This window comes from Cottoperca gobio, chromosome 20 (assembly GCF_900634415.1).
Source record: "Cottoperca gobio chromosome 20, fCotGob3.1, whole genome shotgun sequence".
In the NCBI taxonomy this organism is placed as follows: Eukaryota; Metazoa; Chordata; class Actinopteri; order Perciformes; family Bovichtidae; genus Cottoperca; species Cottoperca gobio.
Window position 1 is genome coordinate 10,017,541 of NC_041374.1, and position 18,085 is coordinate 10,035,625.

Below are 18,085 nucleotides of genomic sequence, written 5' to 3' on the forward strand. Positions count from 1 at the left end.
GAACCACGGTGAACTCTCGTGATCTGGCTCAGGAGCTGCCACAGACAAACGATTAAAAAACGGATGCAATGAAATGAGCGTGTAGACAAAAGCAATGAGCATGTCTGATCCGGGACAAAGGCCGCAGCAAGAGCTCGAGCTCAGGAGGAGAGCAGCTGGACGGGCAGAAGAAGGGAGGAGTGGGACAGACAGGTCAGGTGCACCGACACCCTGTGCTCATGTGTGGAGGTGAGAACAGAGAACACTGTATGCAAATAAAGGAACCAGAAAGAGAGTGACGGAGGAGGGGTCAGAAAGAGAAACGACATTTAAATGACAGGCCAGTTAATATAATATAATAATAAGTAAGATACCACCTATAATAAATGTTAGTGAGTATGACTCATGATTAAAGGCCGTTGTGTTGTGTATTACTGGGGCAGTTTCCCTGTTTAGGAATTTAAATAAATGTGCATCTTCCCTTTAAATATGATCACGCTACTTCAAACTTAATATACAGTTTTAATAACATGTTATGTGAAAATCACAAAGGTCAGCAGTCAACGCCGGAAAGATGAATAACATTTCGCTTTCTCACCCGAGTTTAAGCTTTTACACGCGATGTTTTAATGCAAAATAAAACAACTTCCTGGTGTGTTGTGTCTGAACTAACCCTAACAGAAGGATGAAGCCTAGTGAGTCAAATAAAAACAGAAACAGTTTGTTGTTTTATATTTATATTCCTTGTGTACACTTTAAATCCAAAGATATATGGAATTATTATGTATGTTGTCCGTTTCATTGAGATGCATTAACTGGCCTACGTGACCTGGCCGCGCGCCCACGCGCTTCAGACAGGCTTACAAGTTTATCACAAGAAGAAGAAGAAGAAGAATTAAATCTTTACAGCCACGTGTGTGAGACCGAAGCTGTGTGTTCGGACCTCATGAGGCCAGAGACTGATCACCAACTAAACATCATCTGGAGTCTTCAATCCAAAATCACGTTTTATTATATAAATATATATATATAAAGAGGAATATTCTCTTTTAGCCTTGTTTAATGTGCAGTCGATCTTAATGAGCCACTATGTCACTATAAAGCAGAATAAACTGCTGTGTGAAAAATATTAATCCTATTAACCATTTCGTTTTAAGTCTTAAATATTATTTCTGACAAGTGAAAGGAGAAGGTGACACATCCTGCATCAGTTTGACTGAGGATGAGTCTGTAATTGTCGCTCTGCTTAGATCCTGTCGACACTTATTTTGTTTCATTCAAGAATTTTTTTCAGGAACGTCGTTTTAAACTGGAAGTGAGCAAAACGATCTGCATTGTTGAACTTGGTTTAAGAAAAGTAAGATTGTAAGCTACAGCGTGAACCCTCTCTTAATATTTTTTTGCAAAACTGTGAAATGCAAAAACAAAACGGAAACCGGTGAAGTGACTCGTCTGCGTGCAGTTTGCCCTGTGAGTCCATTGATCGGGGAAAAGCGTCCTCGTCGTGCAGCTAACTCCACCGCTCCACCTTAACAAATTCTTCCGGTTTTCCAAACATCCCCTTTAAGAGAATTTTCCACTCGCCTTTCGGCCAACAGGGGGCGCTGCCAGACCGCGGCATGTCCTCGCGCTGCCTGTAGCAGAGAGGGGCACAGCGGGGGGAATCAACACATTTTCTCTGTCCATTCTTTATACGGAATACGCACATATTTGGGCGATTTCGTTTAGTCTCTCCACTCAGGGACTTGCACACGTCTTCACATCATCAACACACCAAGTAAACTTACAATCCGGCCACAGAAACACCAACAAATCCTGTTTTGTTTCCAAAAAAAAACTAAATAGTGTGATTTTATTGTTGATTTAATATAGATTCAATTGGCTTTATGAAAACAAAACAGTCGTGGCAGTGAAACCTTTACTTTATGTCCATATTGAACATATGACATTTTAATCATGAATTATTTTATAGTGACAATAGAAAATGCTTTATTTGCTGCAGGACCCACCGGAGCCCATTGAAGCCCCCCTGGAGGTTCCCGGATCACACTCTGAGAAGCCTTTTCTTACCAAACCCTAAAGATCAATATGTAGCGCGTGTGTCGTGACGGTGCGTCACTCCCCGGGCCTATACACTCAAATAACCTGCTTAGTTCGTTAAGCGCGTGCTGTGTTTTCAACGTGTGCGCGCGGTGAGACAATTAACAACCGATTAAATCAACGAAATCTTAAAAAAAAAAGAAGAAGCTGCTCGATGAGTGTTATGGAGCTGCGTAATGGAGAGTGGTAATAACGAGACGAAGTGTTATGTAAGGCGGTCTGCGCACAGACAGAGGACACCGAGCCCGAAAACAGCTCAGCTGACCCCGGGAGACTGTTGAGAGGCTTCAGCTAGGTTTGAAAATACATATTAGATAACAAATACCTTCAGTCATAAGGGGTTTGTTATAAAAACAGGGATGTATTGTAAGAAAAGCAGCACATCGAATCAGTTTACTTTTAATTTGCATACTTTTAACGCGTTTATCTGGTTACATTAACAACCGAGAGGAAATTAAAGAAGGGGTCAGACTAACATCTGGACATACAGTATGAAGATATGTACTGTAAACTGCAGAGATGTAAAAGAACAAAACAAAATGTAGGTTGTTCATATGATCAGCAGCTCGAGCTCATATTTGACCTTTTTATTTTCCATGAGGAGGAAAGTTCTCCTCATGGAGAATAAAGAAGTTGATTTTACTGTAATCAAATAAAGTTGCATGACTGCATCAGTCTACTTCCTCTTTTCTAACCAAATTATTTTTGGTATTCTGAAGGAATATTAACTCCTTATTCGAGTTTCTTGCACTCACTTGTCAGAGGACTTCTTACAAATTAAACTATATTGTATTGAAGATAATTCAACCTTAACAACATTAACACATGCTCCACATAGCAGCTCGAAGACTCTTTTATTTTTAGTCGATTAGTGTTTTTGGAGAATTCCTTTTGATTGGGAAACATTTTATAATATATAGTTAGAATCTGAGAGTCAAAATAAAGGACAGACACATGAAGCTGACTCTTTTCCATTAAGATAAATCATTTGTAAATCGTGTCAGGCTGCTAAAGAAGCTTCAGGTGAGACCTTTGTGGCGCTGTGAGTGAAGCTTTCTAAATGTGAGAACATCTGCTCTCACCTCAAATGGATGCAGTGAAACATTTTCTATTTGGAAGAGAAGCAAAAGGCTGCATCGTGTTGCCAAAACATGAATGAAACAAGATGCGCAGATTAGGCAGTCATGGCAGCGAGTTTCCACAGCACAAGCAAAGACACCTCAAGCAACATCAGGATGAAGGGAATCAAATGCGTTTTATTTGAAGGAAGACTAATGGGAAGTGGTGGAAGAGGCTGTTTCTCAATAGCTTTAATTGTTTCAAATACATCAGTTTAGCTATTCTGTTCCCCAAATATATATATATATATTTTCAGTATACTAGCATTTATACTTTGTATTTCAAGCAGCTGTTTATTGTGTCCATGCAGTAGCTTGTTTGGGTCTTGTGTGTAATCTGCACGGATATAGATTTCCTCTTTCTAACCTGAAGAATATTTGATGGACAACTAATGGAAGACTTGTATGAAACATGGATTCTTATTTCAAATCCTGTGTCTCAATATTAATACATGATCACGTGATGCTTTGTGTTAATTCATTAATCATGCCTAACTCTCAGTTAAGTCATAAATTAATTAACATGTCATCCAATCAGCTGCATTAAGTGGACAAAAGCTCCTCAGGCTTGTGTGTGTGTGTGTGTGTGTGTGTGTGTGTGTGTGTGTGTGTGTGTGTGTGTGTGTGTGTGTGTGTGTGTGTGTGTGTGTGTGTGTGTGTGCGTGTGTGTGTGTGATGATGATCCCCTCCCTCACTACCTGATTCTTCTCTTTGTGCACGGAGCTTGTTAAAGGGACTTGAGTAAACTCTCTGCATCTGTCTCTTGTTCAACGCGTTCACAAAGCCAAGAATCCATGAAGGAGGCCTCGAGACGCGAGGGACGTCTGGAGGCTCGTGAGGAACAAGAAGCAGTTCTGGGAGCATGTCTGAGAACAGAATGAATGTGACTGGAGAAAAGCGAAATATAACCAAAATATGGTGGCACAGCCTATTGCGTGACTTAGTCACCTAAAGTTCAGTAAGTTGTGCGTAATTAGGTTAAGCAGCAGGTTAAATAATCACATTGTACTGATGGTCTGTTATAACACGAGGTAATCATGCATGTATCAGACCCTAAATCTGTATTAAAGCACAAGAAGTGCACGCTTATAATAAAGTTGTTGAGTCTACGCTTTAACAAGTGAAACCTCCCTGTTTTAAAAGCTTGTTGACGGCGCTGTGTGGCTGTTTCCCCCGCGGGAGGAGAGGCAGCTCCGCGGGCTCAGATTACTCTCCAAACAGCCTCAATCAGGCCAAAATTATTAACGAGGATTCAGTGTAACATGCAGATCTTATCAGAGCCGGATCACCAGGGACAATCCCCTGTGCTGCACAACAATGGCTGGAGAGAGAAAAACACATCAGAAAATGAGTTTAATGGGATATTACACAACTACCATCACAACAACCCGTCGAGCACCAACAAGAAAACAGATGTACGGACTAAACAACACCAGGGAATAAAAACAGGAACAAACAACAATTCATGTCAGAATAATAATAACAAATATCCACAAAGTATGATTAAATCACTATAAACCAGTTGTGAAAATGTACTCACAACGTGTACAATTTTAAGGTACTTTTACTTAAGTGTTAAGATTTGATGCTACTTTATACTTCTACTTCTATTTCAGAGGGAGTTGCACTTTTTTACTTCACTACATTTATTTAATGACTTTAGTTGCTTGTACTTTGCAGGTTAAGATTTTAAAAACCTATAATGAGTATTTGAAATAAAGGAATAACATTGTATTGCAGCAAATGCATCTTACATCAATAATAATAATTTAACAATAAATATATTATACTATAATAACTAAAGAGGAGTGCTTTTACTTTTATGCTTTAATTCCATTTTCTTGATTATACTTACATACGGGACTTTTACTTGTAACAAAGTTTATTTTTTAAATTGTGGTATACTTTTACTGAAGTAAAATGTCGTAATACTTCTTCCACTACAGCTATATATATATATATATATATATATATATATATATATATATATATATATATATATATATATATATATAAACTCATGTACAAATATGTACAAATATAAAGGAAGTGATAAAGGTAAGATGATTGTAAACTCACTCCACATAACACATTTTAAATCCTTATAGTAATACCATACAGGATAAAGAATATCATTTAATATATCTGAGTAGAGATAAAGTAATATTTCACAGATTGAATAGCTTTCTAACTACAGTGAATTTTAGGCCTAAATAAGGAGTGTGTTCCTCTTTGTCCCCTGAATACCTGATGTAAAGAAGAGGTTGTCTGAAACTTTATCTGGCAAAGGCCCAGTCAACCCCACCCCCCAAAAAAAGTGTCCTATTATATTTCTCACCCACCCAATTTAAGAAAACTTCTCTTGAAGAGGAGAAGAAAAGAAACTCATCCGCTCAAATCTGGTTTTGGCACATCACGTCTCCTGCCTGCTGCCCTGCAGCAATACACTGTGTTACACTTCAGTCTGACGTTTGACATATAACTGAAGTGAGAAGATCTGTGAAGTGCAGACTGTAAGTGTTTCAGTCATTTCAGAAGGATTATTTATATGTTATATGTTAATAATACAAGTTATATAGATGTGTAATGTGTCTCTGCATCAGCGGTGGAGGAGGTTCCTGTGTGTGTGTGTGTGTGTGTGTGTGTGTGTGTGTGTGTGTGTGTGTGTGTGTGTGTGTGTGTGTGTGTGTGTGTTGGTGGCTTTTATCCCCAAATCCAGCCTGGGCTCAGTGTCCTAACTCCCTGGTATGAGGGGTCAAAGGTCACCGCTGCTTGTGGCCCTGTTCAAATCCCCCTGTAGTGTGTAATGTCCTCAACTGATCTGTCGCTTTATAAAGAGAACTAGTGTCCAGATATTAGTTTTCAGGCCATGGAATATTTCAATCAGCTGATATAAAGGATAAACACGCAGGAGATTTAAATTGTCATCTCATCTCGGCTTCTATTGGACCACAAATAGAGCAGCTCGTATCAATACACAGTAACATTAACTGTGTTTCATTCCTATGAGTCATTTTCCCACAAAATACACTTTGATGGAAAGTTCTTCAATATCTTTTAGTTCAACTTCTAAAAAATGTAGCTATTAAAACCAGTGAGATGAAACATTTTAGAGCAAATAAATTGGGAAAGTTTGATATTTCTTTTGCATAAATAATCTAAAGATGTAGCTTAAATTGCAAATAAAATGTCCTTGTTGAAAAAACAAGGGATTTCTACCTTAGCTTACAACAAAGAAACCACTATGTGTGTGTGTGTGTGTGTGTGTGTGTGTGTGTGTGTGTGTGTGTGTGTGTGTGTGTGTGTGTGTGTGTGGAGGGGTATTAAGTTTAAAGACAAAAAATGTTTAGATTTCAATACAAAAACTTTAAGAAAATACTTTTACAAAAATTCTAATTTCCTTGTCAAAGTGTTGAATGGTTTTTATATATATATATATATTATCATTGACAAGAAAATATTAATATATATAAATTATAATAATAATTTATGACAATAATAATAATAAATTGAGGATGGTATTTGAAACATGCTCATACATGTGTATGTTCAATCATTCATGTAATGGGATTAAAATGTTTGAACAGGAATTTTAAACTTTAACTTTGTTTGTCTAAAATTTGTGTCACTGCAAAACAACTTTAAAAATACATCTCGGGTCACATGTTTTTATGTGCATTGGTTTTAGTTATGGCTGCATGTCTGAATCTACGCTCCTATTTCTAACTGCAGTCACTTCTACTGACAGTATCCTGGGAAGGTTTGAAAACCACAGAAACTTGAGTTTGTCTATTTATTTTAGTTAAAGTGTATTTTCTCAGCCTTAATAAAAAATGATTTTATTAATTTATAATTAAATCAGCTCCACAAACCCACCATTATTGGAGATTAAAACACAGGACATTTGTAAATAGTTGTGTCTTTAAATGACATGTTAAAACTGATACATACACTTCTGATGTGAGCCAACAGAAAACGCATAATGGAAAATACTAATTTACCAATAAGAGACGGAACTGGTCGTGATGCTGCTCAGTGCTGAGCTCACTGGTCGCCTAAACATCGGGCTGATAGCTGCACTCGAGGCCAACGCACGTCACTGAAGCGGGCTTGTTGATAACTGATTGAATTGTATGTTGCATGTTGCTCTAGTCTCCATTCAACATTAGGCTACATCTGGCTCTCTCCTGCCCGCAGAAAAGCCTTTACAAATGGAGTTGAGCTCCATGACCGAGCAGAAGCCCTCTGGTGCTTGCTGGTTTTCCCCTTCCTCCCCCCCCCACCCCCATGCGGTCCCTCTGGCCAGGGAAACCCACCAGGCAGCAGCTCCCTGTGTCTTTTTATAAACGTGTTTCAGCTCTTTGGGGTGAGTTATTAACTCGAGAGCATTTTAATTTAATTTGCACGTGCAGTCTGGGAAATACAGTTTATTCAGCGGAGAAATCCTCACTTATTGTAAGAATGCCTATAAATAATAAATACAAAAACAACATGATTAAGGCCTAATCATATAACCACTTTAACATGTAGCCTATACTTTATTAAAAATAATCTAGCATTAAGTACATTTCAATATAAATGTAAAACGCATCTGCTGCCGCACAGAGTACAATCATGTGTAATTGTTTTAATTAGTGATAAACTAACCATGATTTAAATGACTTAAATATTGCATTTTGAGAAGGAAAAGTTTCAGCAGCAGAGTTGCTCCCATCTCGTCTCCACACATCCCTCCCTCTGACCCGAGTGTGTGCAGGGGGACGCCGGGTGACCCGCAGCAGAGGCCGCGCTGTTCCCCCTTCATGTTAAACTCCGCTCGTGCTGATGGAGGCTACAGTGCATGCACATGACTTCAGTGGAAATGTTTATGAATGTGTGGTAATGTTAGTTATTATAATGTGCAGTGAGCTAAACTTCTGGATAAATTTATGGAGTCGACTGGATAAAAAAAAAAAATCTGCTTTATCACGTGGCTGCATGAATATTTTAGTATTATAATGTTATAAGCCTTTGACCTTTGCTCTACTTATTTTTTAATTCATGGCGGTCTGGGACGTTTAGGCATATTGATTGATTGCCAGTCACCATGCACTTCAAATGTAAAAGTTACATGCCCATAGGCTGTAAATGGGGAAGGTTGTGGACATAAAACATTTAAATTGATGTTGTAAATAGAGAGAAATCTCTGGATACAATGAATGAAACTCAAACTATGTTTAAAGTCACACCAGTGTTGAAGCATGAACGTGCTCATAGCTCATACCTCAATGTCCACATGTTAATACCAAGAAGAGCTAAAGGTGGGAGTAGGGAGAGAACTTTTAATTGTTATTTAACCAACCTGTTTCTCAGATCTGTCGCGTATATATTCACGTCAAAAAGGGGAAAGCACAGAGGAGCACTTCAGCAGCGCATGGAGGAGCCATTAGTTTATACCGACTTCTCGAGGGGAAAGTTTGTTTTACACCTTAAACAGAAGCTCTGCTCTCTGTTTAGTCAGACTCACGTGGGGACACAGGACTCGCACTTAAACTCCGCGTGGTGTTTCACTTAATTAAAGGAGGAAGCTTTTATTTTGAAATTAAGTGATTCATTATAATAAATGTCCCCGCTTCTATTAGCATCACACAGTCGGCTGACTGCCATAATTGTTGAATGCATAGCGTCTGTAGAGTCACTCATCTACGTGCAAACACGCCGATTGGTTTGTTGCACATGTTTTGACACAGTGCAATGTGTGAGTATTAACTGAGAAGTAAATGTAGCAATGAGGTCACAGGAAAAAACTCAGAATTAATTTAATAATTTATTCTGATTAAATAGCTTGACCTTTCTTTGATTCTAGATAAATATGGGAGTTTCTTTCAGCACTATTTGAATTTTAGATTGATGATGCAAATTCCTCCACAGCAGGTCAGTCAGTCCTGCAGCAGCAGCTCTCCCATACAGGCGCACATGTCAGAAAAACAAAAAGTGTGCGCTTGTAATCTGCAGGTTTCACCGCTACACAGCGAGGCTTCAGTGTTAAGTTTGTGCTAAGCTATTTTATCATGCAGAGAGCCGTTTTCGAGGGCTCTTCTGCTCCCTGAGACTCACAAATTCATTCACACACACACACACACACAGAGAGAGAGAGAACAGCTACGTAGTGCATTACAATCCTGCAACAACACACACATCTTTTACAAATTCTCCCGTTTATTGATATTTTTATACCAAAATATTATGAGCTTGTGAGTGACCTTGTGAGTGACGGGGAAATACTTTACAGTTGAGAGATTAAACATAAAAACGTCTTGACAGCTTTTATCGGTCTCCGTGTATTTAATTGTCTCAAAGATCAATGCAAAGTGCTGACCTTAGCGCGGCATGTGTCTGTCAGCATTACCCATAACTTCGTTTTACAAACTTGCAGTCAGCCACAAATATCATTTTGAGTGCAATAAGCTCTTTAGAAATCTTTTTTAATTTATTGTATTTCAACCGAATTGTGTTAAGGTATGTTTTGTTCTTTTTCACGTATTCTTTCTATTGTTATTCTATAGAAGTTACAGTCTACTGGTTCCCAATCCGCACTGGAATTTAACCCTAAAACGCCAGCAGCAGTATAATGGCTCGCCTCTGCTCCCTGTATTGGCCCCTCCAGGCTCCATGCCGGGGCCAGACAGCCTGCCTGCCCCGGCTCCCCTTATCAACCTCGGGGCTTTGGCCTGGACCATATACCGCAGAGTCCCATTAATCAGGGAAACATCACGTCAAACATGGCGGATTGAGCGAAGAGCAAGTCTGGCCAGAGCTTCTTCGAAAAGTTGCAATGCACACAATATTGTGAATAGCCTTTGGGCGAGTGTAGCTGTATTCCTGTGTGTCCATACAGGTTCCTATGGTTGTGCATTATTATTTTATTTTATTGTATTTTCTCCACTGTGGTATCTCTTTCTCTACACTTTGCTTTTCCCATAATATTCCGGTATTGTTGTAATGTTGCTGCAGGACTAATACGTATATTTGTCGATGGGAATAATGATGTTTTACTTCACACTCTCTCTGCACATGAACTTCCTGTAAATGCATGCAAGCTACAATATTGTTTGTTTTACGAGTTGCCGTTGTGTAGCCCCATTTATCGAGGTTTCTCACTGATTCACGTATTAAAGCGAGTAGACGTGCACCACCTCATGTGCAGTGGTTGGAAATGCTGCATGCGTAAATGTCTGCGGTTTGCCTCTTGTTATTACTGAAGGTTCCGCAGGCCTACCACTTCTACCGACACACACCCCTTAAATGCGTTTGGGAAGGGATTCCCTCACTGCTAGAAGAGTTCAATCAAAGACACTATGTATGTTTGAGGGCTGCATCAGTCATCATTAGTTTTATTGTTAGTTTAAACTGCTCACAATGTGGATAAGCATTACTGTAGATTTATTTGGAGTCTATTTCCATTCAATTCTGAAACCTCTTCGCCTCAGGATAAACTCCTTATCTGTTATTTAATTGAAGACTGGATGTGTCTAATTTCCCTAAACGCCTTTAAACATTTATGAAATTACTCGTGTTACAGAGTAAATTGAAAGGTTGAGGACCTTTAATGGCAAAGTAGTGCAACATAAATCAATAGTGAAAAGCAGCTGTGTTTCCAAAACAAAACATTAGAAAAAGGAAAGAAAAGGGAAACCCTATAAAATAAAGTTTTAAAATCACTTCACCTCTTTGTTTTTATAACCCTCTCCTAATGCAAACCCCAGGCTAAGTTCTCCATCATTAAATCTGTTAACCCCCCTCCGAAACAACAAATGATTGTCCAACTCAAAAGAAAGAGAGTCTGATAATTACACTCAGTCGCGTTTAATGAATGCTTCATAATAAAAAAAGAAAAGAAAGGGAAAGTGCTTCAGAAATCCACCGTTCAAGTTTCCATTTCGAGTGCAGTTGTTCTATATAATATTCACAACAACAACAACAAAAATCAATGTACAAGAAACCCCAGAAAAATTCACAAAAATAAATATTCAGTTTCATATAAACAACCAGTGACTTCAAATTCCATGTCAAAAACCTGACCTCAAGTATTGTATCAAAAAGCGAAGTAAATGAGTGAATGAGGAGGGCAGGGAAGTGGGGAGGAGGAGGTGGAGGAGGAGGAGGGGGAGAGTGCACGCAGCCTCGAGCTGCTGCACGATGCAATTGTTTACATTGATAGCGTCACTGTCAGAGAGCTATTTGTCTTTACTGTGGAAAGGCCCTCCCAACAGGCCATTACCACCATCTCCTTCCCTCAGCCGTGCATTGTAAGTCCTGCGTGAGAATAGGCTGGTGCGTCAGGGGGGCAAACCCGCGCTGCTTTGGGCGCAGGCTATTCCTCTTCTTCCTATGCCGTGCAGCCTATGCTTTTGACATGCGGATTAAAGGTTGAAAGCTTCGCTCTTGCAACACAGCAACTCCCCCTCTCACCCCCGTGCAACCCCCTCCATTTTACTGCTAGCCTGCTCATATACCAGCTTGTGTCACGGCTGCAAAAATAGCCAGTTTACAGGCTGGGGATATAAGTTCAAGTTTGAATTGTCGCTGCAGCCTCAGAAATAAGGCCAACTGTGAGTTGGGGCTTCATGGCTGCAGAGTGCTGCTTTAATCGCGTGGCTAAACATATGTATCCACACTGATTTAGGCAGAGTGAAACTCACATTTTCTCTCTTTTCTTTTTTCTTTTTACAATCACCCATTAAATAGTTTCTACAATCCTCTGAATGAATGCACCCTTTGCTGTGCTTGTGAGGGGCTGACATCATTCACGGGCTTTGGGTTTGTTGTGATCTGGCTCGCCATAAACTGGGCCTCTCTTTGTCGCAGACAGAAAAGCCTGTCAATTAGCAGAGCGCGTCCTGCACCGCCATTAAAAACATCTACACATTTACTTAAAATACCTGCATGTAGGTGCAGCTTCAACCACTGGATTCACTTCCGTTCAAAGGTGTGTGACTGAATTTAGGGAGTAAATGAAATGGTCTGGGGTACTACATTCACTGAGCGGCCATATTCAAAAGGCTGCATTAAAGATAATGAGATGGTGACGAATAAAAAAAAGCAATATTTGAAAACTGATTGTATTTTGGGTGTTGAATAATCGGCTTTTTTCAGCGCAAATCGAGACAATTAACTTCAACTAAAAATAGAATAATGAACAACAGTGGCTTCACGGAAATTAGCATATTATTAAATTATAGAAAATCAGAAAACCACCATGGTTAGAAACTCACATGTGGGTGAATCCTAAATATGCAAACCGCAGTTTGGCCTTTGTGTGTACTTCCAAATTAAACAGTCTCATCTTTTTTTTTTCAAGCTTCTCTCAGGCATCATTTCACAGGCTAGTCAGAAAACCCTAAAGCTAAAAACAAGACCCCCAACAGTATCAAAGTGCAATGCATTGAAGCCCACCTCTTGTGCCTTGCCGCATTGTTTCTGAGTAGCTAGAAGGTGTTTGACGCTGTGTTGGTGCTGTTTCCCCCACAGTGACTGCTGATTCACGTGCACAGACTATCTCGGGCATTGGCATTATGTCTGTTTTACTTTACTTATACTCGAGCTCCAAACACAAATACAGACTGGTCCTGGCACACGTGTGGTGTGCAGGAGAAATCGGTGGCCAAGTGGAGCAGGAGGGACGTGAATCGAGTCCATCGTGGGACCTGACGTGCTATGAAGGTCTGAGCCTTGTTCTGTTTGATTGTCTGTACATAAGGCCTGTGTTGCGTCTGGGCCTGCGTCTGTGCACAGTCACACATTAGCGAACCAAGAAATACTCAGCAGAAAGAAAAGACTGAAAACCATATCACAAGCACTCTAGGAAGAAGAAGAAAAAACTCAACCAGGAATAAATTCCTGTCAAATCTAATAAAGGCGTATCTGTGAGAATGTACATTAATAAACCTTTTTTTTTTAATAATTCTCTGAAATTGAAAACTTGGGACACATGGGTCATTGTGGCCAAGCTGGTGACAGTCCTGAAAGAAACACAGCTTTGATATATAAAATATACCAGGTGGCACAGAATGGGAAACCCTGATTTATTTTTTTGATTTAGCAACTAGCTCTCAGTCACAGCTAGATTAGAGGAGCCTCATCTCAAGGAATGCTGCAGGTTTGTTTTAGACCCCATTCCTCTGTCAGACAAAGCACAACCCACTGAAACCCTGGCACCATACAATCCAACAGGTCGAGCATAGAAAAGCGAAGAAGAAGCAATCAGAAAAAAAAAGTCAAGTAAACACAATAACCTAACATATAGTTTAGGATCGATAGCTTATTTTAAACAGTTTTTAAGCATAAATCCACGAGCGGAGTCTCACAGTCCTGTGGGCGTTTTCTGAGGCTCCAGATGGGGATCGTGTGGGTTTTTCCTCGATCAAACTTCAAAACAAAGCGGAATGTAAACCCATTCACAGAAAAATAATACACACCGATAAAGTTGCGAGCAATTTGGTCAGCTCACGTTAAGACTGGGTAGGTTGGAGATGGACACGATGAAGGCTATTGTTTGTGTGTTTTTTGTTTTAAAAACCAGCTCAGTATTTCCTAGTTCTCTGAGCGTGTGGGGGAGGGAGAATCTGGCCGCCTGGCTGCCACCTCCACACGGGGTGGGACGGAGGGGGAGGCCCGGCGCCCCTCAGCGAGTTCAGGGAGTAAGCAGGGCACAAATCCCCGTCGCTGCCAACAACCAGCGACGGCGGGGATGGGAAATTTGCCATCAGGCTGAAAAGCATTTTTGAAGGCGATGCTACTGTGCTCGCGTTACTGCGTTTGCGTCTGCTAGGTAAATCCTCCGTGGATACATCCTCGGGACGAGAAGAGGACGGAGAAGAAGAGGAAGAAGAAGAGGCAGCATGGTTGACCCTGTGCACGTTTTGTTTAGTTTGCATCCGGGAAACTCGAGGTTTCTTATTCCCCAGCACCGGAGCCCTGCAGTTTTTGTTCCTGTGCTCCCCCTCCTCGATACACAGGCTGTCCTGGGAGCTCCTGCATTCCGGAGGACTACAGGGGGACCTGGGGGCCACATCAGGGCTCTTCTCTGTGGCTTTAATCCCGCTGTTGAAGAAGCCCCCATGTTTGGTGGCATAATGGCCATTGCTCTCTGTCGTATCTCCTTTACATTTGACTACATTGGCCTGGCTCTGGTATTCATATTCATCACAGCTTTCCTCCACTTTAACTTTCACATTGTGGAGGTTGAAGGGGGGCGTCCTGGCTGCCCTGCCGCTGTCCGAGTGGGGGGCGACGGACACAGAGAGCTCCTCTGGCTCGGTCTTTATTTTTTTCAATGGATGGGGCAGTTTTAGGCTGCCGGCTTTGGCCTCCCTTTTGTCGGCGCATCTGGGGAGCTTGGCGTCTCTGTCCGGGTCACACTGTGCGCTCAGTCCCGGGGGGCACTTGGTGGGATACCCCGGTGTCCTGCGTGAGGGGTGAAAAACCTTATTCCGGTAGCGTCCCGGTGAATAAGGGGCCAGCTCGTCCACATGGCCATCCCTGTTTAGATCAGCCTCAAACACTTTCCCCCTTTTAGACTCGGTGAAAAAGGTTTCCCCCATAACAGTTGAGTTAAATTGTGGTGGGTGTAAGTGTCCAAAGTCCGTTCTAGTTTCACTGCATATAAATTCACATTTCTGACGTTTCTCCTGTCTTCTGTCCCATGTCTGTGACGCGGCAACGTGGCCCAGTGTCCTGTGTTGTTTCTCTTCATGCGGATTGTTGTAGTGAAACGTGGGCTGCAGGACCAAAGGTGCTTTACTAGTGTTGACCGTTTTGGCGAGAGAGCCGACGCGAGCCCGTCTGAACCGGATGCTCTGAACCGAAACGCGGCTAGAAACAGAGCTCGAGTCGGACTGAGAGGAGCTCTCCTCCTCGTCTGAGCTGACCTCTGAACTATCTGACTGCGTGTCATCTTCATCCTCGCCCTCCTCTTCCTCCTCGGAGCTGCCCGAGTTGCTGGTGGTGGAGAGGCCGGAGCCAAAGTCCGAGTCGGGGTACGCCCGGTCCGAGTAGGTGCTGGACTCGGTGTCGCTGCTATAACTCTCCGGGAAAGTGGGTTCGTGGTGGTGGTGATGATGATGATGGTGGTGCTGGTGGTGGTGATGGTGGTGAGATCTGGGGTCAAGATAGAAATCCGGCCCGAGGTGAAAATTACCGAAAGAAGTCCCGTGACTGCCGGATGATTTTGGTTGCACGAGCAGCACCGGTGGTACGTGGTGGTGCGCGTGTCTGCTCCTGCTCAAAGAGTGCCTCGCGCTGTCCCTGCCGCCACCCCCCTCGCGCCTCCTCTTCCTTTTGTGAAGTAGGTCGCCGGCTGAGCGCGAGAGCCTGGACTGAGCAGCTATGGCGGACTGAAGCACCACCGGCTGCCGGCTCACTGCGCTCCGGAAAAACGAGTGCCTTTGGCTCAAAGTAACACGGTTCCCTGCTATTTTAGCTGTTTCATAGTTTTTAAAGTGTTTGTGACTGGACTTAGTCACCGAGCGGAACTCCCGTGCGTGGGTTTTGTGGTAAATTTGAGGTAGTTTGGAGTCGGTAAGGCAAGGAGTCAGCTCTTTTCTCTTGCCCGTTTTGTTGTGAAGTGTGAGAGTCTCCGGGACACCGTGCAAACTAAACCAAACTTTTTCCTTCCACAGTTCGGCGTCCGCACGGAGGAGCCCCGGGGATGCATCCTCACCCCCGGGGGAAACCACCGCTTTCGCTTTCCTTTTGTTGGACTTCAACACCCGCTCCGTCTTGCAGGAGAAATACAGAGCCTCCACGTCCTCCCGCGATATGAGCGTGCATTTAGCGGCATGGAAAGCTATAGAGTTTATTGCTTTGAGCTTCCGCAGCTCCTCCAGGTCGCAGTGGTGCTTCTTCACCTTCAGGTGGTCCATGCGCTTGTGCACCGTGGTCCGAGGGATGTTCTGCAGCAGGTCGGTGAAGACCTGAGACAAAGCAAACATTTGCTTGCCTTTGATGAGCAGGTATCCCAATCTCACTCCTTGCATTTCCTCAAAGCCACACTCCAGGTCCCCCATGTTGTATGTATCCGCTCCAATATTAATCCACAGTATATTATGGATTTACCAGTAAATGGCATAGGGTCGCGAGCTCAAGGCATCCTGCTCATACCTTTAATTCATCCACACTGCTGCTGCTGCTGCTGCTGCGTCATGAAAATGCAAACTTTGACATGCGGATTTAAATGGAGCTGCCGGTGTCTAATAGGTTGAATGATCTGACAGCATCCACTCGTCGCCTCTTGCCCCGGTCCGGCATGGTGGAGGAATGCGACGGATGCGTCCACCAAGCCGGGCTGCTGCTACCTGCCTCTGCCGGCTCCACTCCCCTCTGGTCGGCAGCAGGACGAGGGGTAGGTGTACACCACTGCCTCAGCCAGAGGGATAAAATAGCGAGAAGAGAGGGAGAGGGAGTTGTGAGGGTGGAGGGGAGGGAGAGAGAGAGAGAGAGAGAGAGAGAGAGAGAGAGAGAGAGAGAGAGAGAGAGAGAGAGAGAGAGAGAGAGAGAGAGAGAGAGAGAGAGAGAGAGAAACAGAATAAGAGCTAAAAATGCAGCTGCTATTCTGGCTGCTGGTTGAGCCACAAATAAAATGACAGAGAGGGGAGGTGCGCCAGTCTGGAGACACCTTCATCAATTAATGCCCTCGGAGTCGACGCCCATTGGACGCGGCTGACAGGTGATGCAATAAAAATGGATATCCCATCCCCACCCCCTCACACACCCTACCATCTCAATAGTTTGCAATTGTGCCCAAATACCCTGCTGTTAGAGTAAATAATGCAGTTATGACAAGTTCATATTTCAAAAGCTGCAGAATAGAGCTGCTGAAAATTCCCCCCAGTGCGTGTACAACCAGAATAGGTAGCCTGAGCCTGCAAAACGTCATGATAAGACTGGAATGTATTGTGCTGTTCACTTTCGGTCCACATCAAAATGCACGCGGTAGTATGCAATCGATTGTATGCTGGTAAACTGACTCCTCACTCCGGGTACTTTAGACGGGCTGATGTGTGTTAACGCAGCGCAGCTTAAACAAAGACATTTGCTTTTTACACTTGGAGAGCTGCTTTTCCACGTTGAGGCTCCTGCCCTGACCAAGGCTCAACTCGTCTGCTTTGGTTGGCTCTAGCTTTACGTCCACATGCTTCTTTCCTCGCTGGTTGACTGTAGACGAGCCTACTTATCCTATATATGTGTCCATACTGCGTGGGCCTATAGGCTATTACTTTGTCTGACTATTCCTTACTTCATCGGCTTTTACAATGTTTATTTAAATACCTTTTCCCTTTACAGTGTGTGCGTCTCTCTCTCCCTCTCTCCCCCGGTGTGTGTGTGTTAGTAATAATTTGAAATGTGCTGTAAAGCAGCGTGCATCACGGTTAATGTATTATGTATTTGTGCAGGCAATTGTTTTAGTTGGAGATTTAAAAAAAGTGCATTATTGTCAAACACTAGAAATTATATTTACTGGAATTTAGTAGCACCATCGACAAATCCCGTGAGCAGTGGACAGACTGAAAGTGCAGAGTCAGGGTTGCTTTTCCCACAAGATTTTCTAGACGAAGTAGGTTAAACCTTTAGCCATTAAACAATCTCATTAAGATCTCACGGTAAAAAAAAAGTTTACCGAGACATCTTTTAGCAGCAATTATGGAATCTATTTAATCTATAACAAACATATAGTTTGCATGTTAATAATATGTATAATCAACAAGTAGCTTTTTATAACAGGGGGAACAGGAACACAGGCTACTGTGTGAACTCTTTTATTTCTAGGAGCTCATTTTGGGCTTGATGTCATGCATAATACTTTGTACACACACGTGCATATTGCATGTGCACACCGAAAAACGCACACT

The 18,085-nt window shown here is 42.3% G+C and overlaps 1 protein-coding gene across 1 annotated transcript; it reads right to left on the minus strand.

The window, feature by feature from the left end:
- Window positions 1–10,784: 10,784 nt before the first annotated feature.
- Window positions 10,785–16,336, minus strand: skida1 (SKI/DACH domain containing 1). The gene has a single exon (XM_029457254.1). The coding sequence runs from the start codon at window positions 16,241–16,243 to the stop codon at window positions 13,760–13,762; it is 2,484 nt and encodes an 827-aa protein (XP_029313114.1). The 5' UTR covers window positions 16,244–16,336; the 3' UTR covers window positions 10,785–13,759.
- Between the last annotated feature and the right edge of the window lie 1,749 nt (window positions 16,337–18,085).

Bases quoted from the DNA above. Each gene is read 5' to 3' on its own strand.
- skida1 (XM_029457254.1), bottom strand. From the start codon at position 16,243: ATGGGGGACCTGGAGTGTGGCTTTGAGGAAATGCAAGGAGTGAGATTG.